We start from the raw sequence: 9,145 nt of genomic DNA, 5'->3' as shown, positions 1-9,145 counted from the left end.
TGTAAAACGACGGCCAGTAGACCGGCAGATCTGATATCATCGCCACTGTGGTGGAATTCATTCTTAAAAAATTAAGAAATGTTTTCGACATTTCTTAACATAGGTGTTCTATAGCTCAAAAAAACCGCAATTATTTTCTCTTCATTTTCTATGGACGAATTTTTAATTCGTCTGATAAAACTTTTTTATAATCAAAAAACAACTCAAAAATGCTATTTTGTGCAATTTCATGAGGTTTTTGAATTATAAAAAAAGTTTTATCAGACAAATTAAAAATTCATCCGTAGAAAATGTAGAGAAAATTATTGCGGTTTTTTTGAGATATAGAACTCCTATGTTAAGAAATGTCGAAAACATTTCTTAATTTTTTAAGAATTATTTGAATCATCTTGGAACTCCACAAAATCAAATAAAAATTCTGAAATTATTGTTTCAGACCTGCAATTGTGATCGCGCCAAACTTTTTTTTCTGTAGATCAAGAATTAATTGCAGTTCGGAAATGTTCTGTGGGAGAGCGTGCTATTTTAGAAATTGAATCGTATTTTGCATTGCTGAGGCTTCTCTTCCTTGAATCATTGGAAACATTGTTCAGAGCGAAAAAGATTTGAATTAAAAAAAAAGGAAAAATTTTGTATTTTTTCGCTATAAAAGCTCTTTTCTTGTGAATCCTGCCGAAAAGTTGTACATTGTAGGCAATAATGGCTCCAAAAAAGCACGCACAATGTTTTAAGTTTGATACTGATAATCATAACATTCGTAAATGCGTCAAGGAAGGACACAGGGTTTTTTTAATCCTCCGCGGAGCTCCTGGATCTGGAAAAACGACACTTGCCAAGTGAGTTGATTCATTGAAGTTATTGACTCAGAAGGTACTACTTTTTCTTTTAGGAGCTTCGTCGACATTGCAGTTTCTGAGGAACTAAAAAGCGCGTTGATATGTGCTCAAACAGTGATGGCTAGTCAAATTGCAAAGAAAGGTAAATATTTATCAAAAAAATAATTTTCATTTTGTTCATTCATTTATCATCCATATAAGGGATAACAATTATTATAGTTCGCGAAGCCATACGCAACGATGTACCGCTTATTATTGTGGACGATGAGCACGTCGACCGATTAACAATTAAAACCTTGGCACTGATTGCGACTACGGAGAGCTACGAATGTTTCGTGGCTGAGCCGGATACTCTCTGGAAATACAATGCGCAAATATGCAAAGAGTGAAAAAATTACCATAATAACTATAAATTTTAATATTTTTTAGAAAAACTCAACGAAGTGACACTATTGATATGATCAGCAAAAAAATTGCAACCATTCAAGCGGCCACATTGCGATGGGATCACATTGTAGCTGGTGGAGAATCTAACTTAGAGTAAGTCTTCATATTTATGCATTATTGACTTACTTAATATCATTTTCTTATATGTTAATTGATAAAATTTTTTCAGAGTGTATAATTTTTATGATAATCCAAGCTCATCAGATAGCTACATTGCTCCAAAAATATCGTCACTCACTGTGTCTCAAGAATTTTCATTGGCTCCCACACCGAAAATGACGAGTACTAGGTCATGCGGCACTACCGTTTGCATGGAAGCAAGTGAGTTTTTAAGAATTATTTCAACATAAATTTATTCATTTTTAGTCATTCATGAAATGGCTGACATTGACGACGAGTTCCCCCATTGTGGCTTCTTTCTCGGTGAAGAAAAAACAGTCAAAGCCAAAGATATGACTAATATCTCGATGGTCGAGCGATGCGAGGAAACCGAAGATGTTCGTTTTTCGGCAACCGGAGAACGTAGCGTTCATCCTTGGCCGCCACTAGTAAAGTAGGTTCTGAAATCTTAGAAATAAGGACACATTTTTTCTTCAGGGGTACTTCCGATGACGTTGCTTTTTCGCTTCTCCGATGTACTTTCGGAGAAATTGATCTGGCTGTTTTGCGGCATAACCTACAAATATTTGGCTACGAAATAGCTTTCGAAATATTTAAAATTCTCGAAGGCACATCTGAGAACGATCTTCTACCTAGCGACGATCGATTTTTATTTGAGGAACTTGAGCAAATAGAGAGCTACACTATCCCCAATATAGAAGATGAATTAGAAGCGAGACAATCGGAACGAGAAATGCTTCAATTTCATGAAGGTACGTTTGAAGTATTTAAGGAGTCTAACAGAATATCAGTCTTCTGTCCTGACAAACTAAACAACATTCACATAAAATGATAAAATTTATTTCAGATGAAGAGGCTGACACTGGAAACGATGCACAAATTGCTTACCTTGTGTTCCTAGAATTGAATGGATCAGACGAATTGTCTCAAAACCAGGACGATTTCAATATATCGCGGCTCTCGAGAGCGTTTCCTGATTGTCCTGATGTCAAACAAGTGTACGAGGCCGGTATGAAAGACTACGAAACCGTACGCGAAATGCTTCGTGCTATGGAATATCAGGAATTCCCACTCGAACCGATCGTCCCACAAAAATCTAGCACCACATACAGTGGAACCGTAGCGAGTTCCAGTCCTGTACGCAGTGCAAAACCCATGAAAACAAAAAATAATGATAATCACTTTTTGAAAAAACAACCCAATCGAAAGTGAGTCTAATCACAGCTAAAATCACAATTTATTGTCATCTTCATTTCCAGATCTCATCAACCGCTAAAAGAAGTTCAACGAGAAGCTTTGGAGATGCGGAATAACATTGGAAAAAACGTTTCAAATCAAGCATCGTTAGTTGCAAAGCAGTTTAGTTATTCGGCTACATCGGAGAGCGCGACGCGAAGAAGGGAACAGTTAGCCATTGAAATTGGGCGAATCGACCAAAAAATCCGTTGTGCTCATAACAATCCGTGGAACCTCGATTTACATTATATGTCGGTGGATGGAGCTATTGAGCTGGTTTTAGAAGCGATAGAAGCAGTCGAGTATCTGATAAAATATTGTAAGTTAAAACTTCTAACTATTTTATCATAGCATCACTAAAACATTGTAAACCCAAAAAATTTTTATTGTAGCACCAGAAAAATTTCCGCGACGCATCACAGTCGTGACGGGTTCTGGAAATAACTCGAAGGACGGTGCAAAGATTAAACCACAGGTCATCTCGATGCTCAAATCTAGAAGAATTTCGTTTGGTATGCTGAACGATGGATGCATAGAAGTGAAATTATAACAAACACTGTTGGACAGAATACTTGAAAGAACATTTCCCTGACTTTGTTATGTTACCTTTTTTAAATGAGAATTGACTCTAGTAATTATCCCATTCCTCTTCCAGTGCCTTACCATTTGCCGTGGTTGATACAAAAACTGGTTCACTCATTCCCATTTATCAGATCTTTGTGTATAATTTCTAGCCACTTCAGGAACAATTCGAAATCAGGTTGACTCATATTACCTCACTTTCTTTCTAAGCTTTTCATGTTCTGTAAAAAATTCCACATCCTGACATGTCACTTTTTTCTCTGTAATAATTGAACTTTCTCTTTCATAATTTTCTTGATAAATATCTTCTAGGTTTGCCTCTGTTTTATTACATTTCAAGTCTTCTGTTTTAATAGCTAGAGTGAATAAGCTCAAAAAATTGAAAGTTGACTATGGGGGCGAAATGGGATGATCCCCACTTTGGGGTGTGGGCGGGTCCGTTAAATTTTCCCGTCAATTTAGTCAAGTCAGTTTAGTCCGTCACTTAAAGGTGGAGGGACAGGAGATTTTTCGTAGGATTTTTGTAGCTAGGGTATGCATTCTACCGTTACGGTGTACAACGCTTAATGTCACTCTGCGTACAGCGGTCGTCCTCACCTTTATGTATGCATTTTGGCGCCAGCTGCCTTTTTGCCCGTGTGGCTCAGTCGGTAGCGGCGCCGCACCGTCAATACTTGTCTCGACAAGTTCAACTCCTCGAGGAGCATATTTAAACGGAATTTCGAGAACATTATTTTTTTCATGTCCCCCCACCTTTAAGTGTCAAAAATCGGTGGTTTTTGGGAAGTGTACTGAAATTCGTACCCTGCAAAACTCTGCGACTATCCAACCGATCATAATGATCAATAAACCAAAAGGTTTGTAATGGATTGTTCTACAATTCCTCTGTCTTCGATTTTTGATTTTCGTCTTTGTTCGGATGTTAGAGGGTCAAACAGTAGTACATCGAGCGATTTCGCACTTTGGAGACGAATTCCAGTTGGTTAAAGGTGGCCTTTTTGCAAAAAGCAATCAAATATCAAATTTCCCATGTTTTCTAATATTAAGGTAACTTAATTTGCTTATAAAACAAAAAGAGTTGCTTATAAAACAAAAAGAGTTGCTTATAAAACAAAAAGAGTTGCTCAAAAACTCGGAAAATCTAAAAAAGTTTTTCAAAGCTTCATATCTTGCTTGATAGTTTGAAATAAGTGTTGAAAGTTATTACAGACGATCTCGGATATGATTTCTATCACTCATAAAAAATCGTCTGAAAATACCCATTTTTGAAGGTTTTGAGACGTTCATCCAGTTTTCCAATCAAATCTGTGAAAAAATGCAGAGAGATAAAAGAGCGTGAGAGATGAAGAGACGCAGAGACATTTTTTTCTGTAGAAAACTATTTTTCACCTAATCGTATCTACACACCAGGGGACACTTTTTACGCTGAGCTTTTTTAGAAAATTGTCTCACACAGTTTTTCCGTGACATTTCAAAGAAATAAGAGCCAATAAAAAATGAGAAACGTGGATTCACTATAATTCGCATGATGCGAATTATAGTGAATTTATTCCTCTCAAAAGATAGAGAGAAAGTACCACAAAAGTCGAATCAGTATTAAATACAAAAAAAATAGCAACCTAAATCGGGAATACTAAAAACAAGGCCCCTAAAAGTAAAACCAGCCATTAAAAATTATTTTCAGCTTCTAAAGTGTAGGCTTAGCCTTTAAAAAGCAGGCTTACGGCGCCCATACATAAAAATCAGACTTAGAAAAAACATTCCGTAAAACCTGTATTAGAAGAACCCCTTTAATAGAAGGGTCCCTCTAATAGAAGGGCCCTCTGTGAAAAATGACCCCTCTTCAATGTGTTTTGGAATAAAAATTTCCGTAACTTTTCAATGGAAAATATTCCACAAACTCCACAAGTCAATAGAACTTTGTTGAAATTCTATTTTTCGATGAAAATCTTGCTAAATTTTGGTGAAATTGGCAGATTTTTGAACGAAACTTCGTCGATTTTTTTAATGCAAAATTTCGGAAAAAACTAGCCAGAAAAATAGAAGGACCCCCTCTAATTGTAGGGTCCTTGTAGAAGAAGGACCCTCTGGAGGTACCTTGGAACAATAGAAGGGCCGGTTCTTCTAGTATAGGTTTCACGGAAATGAAAGTAGGCTCAGTCCTTAAAAAGTAAGCTTAGAACCCTAAATTACTGTATACCTAAAAACAAAGATATCTGAAAGTCAAATTAGAAGTTCCTTCAGCTGTTAAAAAGTATGCTTAGAGCTTGAAAAGACATTTACAAAATGTGGAAAAATCCCTAGAAAATTCTGAATATCTATGCAAAAAATTCCCTTTTCTGGTAATACTTGAAGTTTGTTTTCTAAGTTTTCGATTCCCAATTTTATAAAAAAAATTTTTGAATGTTCATTGAACATGTGTCTCTCAACCGATTCCGGAATATTTCTTCGAATTTATGAAAGCTATGTTTTTTCTAGTTTAGAATGCTCTAAAAACTATCCCAATAATTTTTTAATGTTCAAATTAGCCTTTAAAAGTATTAAAAAATCCCTATGAAATGCCTATTCAGGAAAAACAATTTCTCCTTCTTTTTTCTGAACCCTTTTTTTTTCAGTTTCGGAAACTCCAAAAACTACCCCAAAAATCATTTGAATTTACAATCAGAAATTCCGAAAAAAAAGAAAATGTTTTTTTTTTGAAAACGTGAAGTATATAATAACCATCGAAACTTCATCTAACGTGCTCCCGATTAGCCTAGTGGTTAACAGGGATGAATTTGAAACAACCGTCGTTGGTTCGAGTTCTCCCCAGAGCCTAGTGGTTTTTGTCAGAGTACAGTAATCGGGGTTAATCGTGAAAAAAATACGGGAAATGCCCCCTGGTGTGGGGATACGATCGCGTGTAGTTTTCTAATCAAAATGTATCACGCTGGGAGACCGTGCACGAGCACGTTTTCTGATATTTTCAGGAGAAAAACGGACGATAATCAAACATTTTACCAAAACTATCTTGGCATGATGTTTATGAAGATGTGGTTTTGTAGAATTTTTGGTTCCTTCTGTGACAGAGATAGGCGGAGTAGAAATATTGAAAATCCAGAATAAGGAAGAAGAAATAAAGAATTCCGCTCATCTCTGCTCTGTGATCTGGGTGGGAAATTTGGGACAATGAGAACTGGATTCATTCTGAAAATTTCATTCCATATTCCTGTTATATAAAACTATACTATTCTTCTCAACTAGTAAAAATTTGGTATCAAAAAGGGTTCATGAACCATGAGAAAATGTCCAAAAACTATTTGTTTTTTTCTCTAAACAATTTACAGACAATACTAAATTTTGAGATCATTGTTTTGAAGACCCTTAATTGTCATAATACGTAGTAGTTGTGATAGTTCTGATTGGGTGTAGTTCTGATTTGGTAACAAGAAGAGCTGGGTCATTCTTTGAAGCGTTCCGGTGCTCCTTGATTCCTGAAATCTCTGTTTAAAGCACCAGGAGCATCGGTTTTTGATTGTGAAGAATATTCTTGTAAAAGGAGAGTAGCGTGTGAAAATATTCGAAGGGTAGACAATTTTGTGTATTAAGAGTCCTAATGCGGTCACCAACCAAGCCTCAGATTCCAACTTCTGTAGAGATACTTTCTCTAGAATATGAAATTTATACTGTGATAAAAAGTAATTTTTTACCAAATGTCTCATTCTGCGAAAATTCGGTCCGCCAAACAGAGCGCCCTTCGCCTGTCATCAAGCAGGCGTTCAACAACCTATTTTTGAGATTCAATCATCATTCTATGATCTAGTGGGTGTGTCAAATTTTGTTTTCTGGCTATCGTTCAACCCAAATTTTCAAGTCGGTTTTCCGAGTGATTCCGATTGTCCGTCAACGGTCGTAGACGGCCCGTCGGTCTTCCTTCGGCTTGGGGGTGGAGCATTTGTGGTTAAAAAAAACTTTACTGCCACCTGTTGCAGGAATGATTGTGAGGGGAAAGATCATGGTTTTCGTTTCCGGATGTAAAACGTTTCCGCGAAGTTATAGTCCATATAAAACTTTTCTCCAGTTTCCGATTCTACACTTCTCTCGATGAGGCTGTTTATTTTAGTTTGGATTTGTGTTGTTTCTGGTATCATTTCATTCACTTTTTTCAAATGACTCATTAATTTGTTCAGTGACGAGCATTGTCTTCGATGATGACACACATTCAAGCTCTAGCTCTGATGAGTCTTCATATTCATCTGGGCATCATGGGGGTCATGGAAGTCATGGGCATCATGGAAATCATGGAAATCATGGAAATCATGGAAATCATGGAAATCATGGAGGAAGACCTCCAAGACCTCCTCCAAGGCCAACGTCGAAATGCGAAGACGGATGGACAAGAGTCAAAAGACAAGGTGGTGGATGGTGTGTGAAGATTTTCGAAGGTCAGACCAATCAACCACAATCAGAAGCAATTTGCAATTCAAATGGAGCAACATTATCTGGAGTCGAAAGTCAAGAGGAACGACAAACTGTAGCAGAATTGGGGAGGACATATATGACAACAAGGACAGCTTGGAAGCAAGGATCATTGAGATTTGGCATTCAGCGAGGGGATGTTAACAGTGTAACAGTCTGAAAATCATTTGAAGCAGATTTGAAATGTAATGCTTCAAAAATGATTTATAATTTTCAGCCATTCTTTGCGACTGATGGCTTTTCGAATGGTGTAGCTGGGATTACTTGGACGGGGGGAGAACCAAGAACTGGAGAGCCACGGTAAGTGTGCTATTCGAACATAAAGAGTATCCCGATTTATAGATTTGGTTGGTATACTTGTGTTCTCATGTGGTTACAAGTACCAGGAGGAGGTCCAGTTGAACAGAGACGAGACGCAGAGTTCTTTTCAAAAGTTTGCCATCAGACATGGAGCGGAGCATTCAGAGGATTCGTTTGTGGAAAAAAGGCCAAATAATTGTTTTTTTGGTGTTGAATAAAAGTTGTATGCTAAGTCGTTGAGAGTTGACATCTTCAGGAGTAAAAAAAAGCAAAAAATATATATACCGTAAAACCTCTAATANANTGAAAAGACATAGAAATCTTTTGCAATCTTCTCGGTAATCCTAGTAACGTGAAACATGAATGGTTTACACTTGTAATGTTTTGATCTCGAGGTACCTCCGGAATGATGTTACAAGGGTCCTTCTATTTTTCCGGGACTTTTTTCTGAGAAGCATCGCCGAAAATTTTGGTTTATTTTTGTTCAGAACATATAAACGTTTAAATTTCAAATGGTCCGATTCTTAGACTGCCCTTCCATGACAGAGATCCTTTAAATCCAGGTTTTACGGTATTGTATGTATGTATCTGTTTTTATGAGAATGTTTCGAATCTACCAATAAGTATCACAAAACTGTCTGTGATCTACACCATGAATACCGTGAAACCTGTAATAGAAAAGCCGGACCTTCTAATGTTCCAAGGAACCTCCGGAGGACCCTTCTATTAGAGGGGCCTTTTAATTACAGTGGCCCTTCGATTTTTGTTTGAACCGCATGAAAATCCATCAATTTCACCAAAAAAATCTAGCAAGTTTTTGCCGAAAAAACTGTGTTTCAACACATTTTTGTGAGATTAATTTCAGGAACATTTTTCACGAAAGACACACGGAAGTTTTCAATTACAAACAAAAAAAATTTGAAGAGGGCCTTACCGTATTTCTCCAAGCTCTTCCCAGAGGGCCCTCCCATTAAATAGGTCCTTCTAATACAGGTTCTACCGTAATACTAGTTTTAAAACAAGTTTTCCAAATAAACTTATTCGAAAAAACTCTGATTTTTTGAAGTTTTTGATTAGTACAAAAATAAAAAGTTTTAGAAAGCAATATAGCGTTGAAAACTGTCAGTAATGGAATCACTGAATTCTGATAGTGAGATATATATATA

The 9,145-nt window shown here is 36.7% G+C and overlaps 2 protein-coding genes across 2 annotated transcripts; both read left to right on the top strand.

The window, feature by feature from the left end:
• Window positions 1-699: 699 nt before the first annotated feature.
• On the top strand, window positions 700-3,189 carry CBG17965 (the record flags this gene model as incomplete). Its single annotated transcript, XM_002641983.1, has 10 exons — window positions 700-836; window positions 890-978; window positions 1,056-1,221; window positions 1,266-1,376; window positions 1,453-1,604; window positions 1,650-1,836; window positions 1,881-2,155; window positions 2,251-2,611; window positions 2,663-2,958; window positions 3,032-3,189. The coding sequence occupies 10 exons, from the start codon at window positions 700-702 to the stop codon at window positions 3,187-3,189; spliced, it is 1,932 nt and encodes a 643-aa protein (XP_002642029.1).
• Window positions 3,190-6,497: 3,308 nt separating this feature from the next.
• CBG17966 lies at window positions 6,498-8,175 on the top strand (the record flags this gene model as incomplete). Its single annotated transcript, XM_045243973.1, has 4 exons — window positions 6,498-6,522; window positions 7,391-7,827; window positions 7,897-7,979; window positions 8,022-8,175. 4 exons carry the CDS (start codon window positions 6,498-6,500, stop codon window positions 8,173-8,175), a joined length of 699 nt encoding a protein of 232 aa, XP_045096355.1.
• Between the last annotated feature and the right edge of the window lie 970 nt (window positions 8,176-9,145).

The sequence above is a fragment of the Caenorhabditis briggsae genome (assembly GCF_000004555.2).
Source record: "Caenorhabditis briggsae complete genome, chrIII, whole genome shotgun sequence".
Lineage (NCBI taxonomy): Eukaryota > Metazoa > Nematoda > Chromadorea > Rhabditida > Rhabditidae > Caenorhabditis > Caenorhabditis briggsae.
This window is presented reverse-complemented; position numbering and strand designations above follow the sequence as displayed.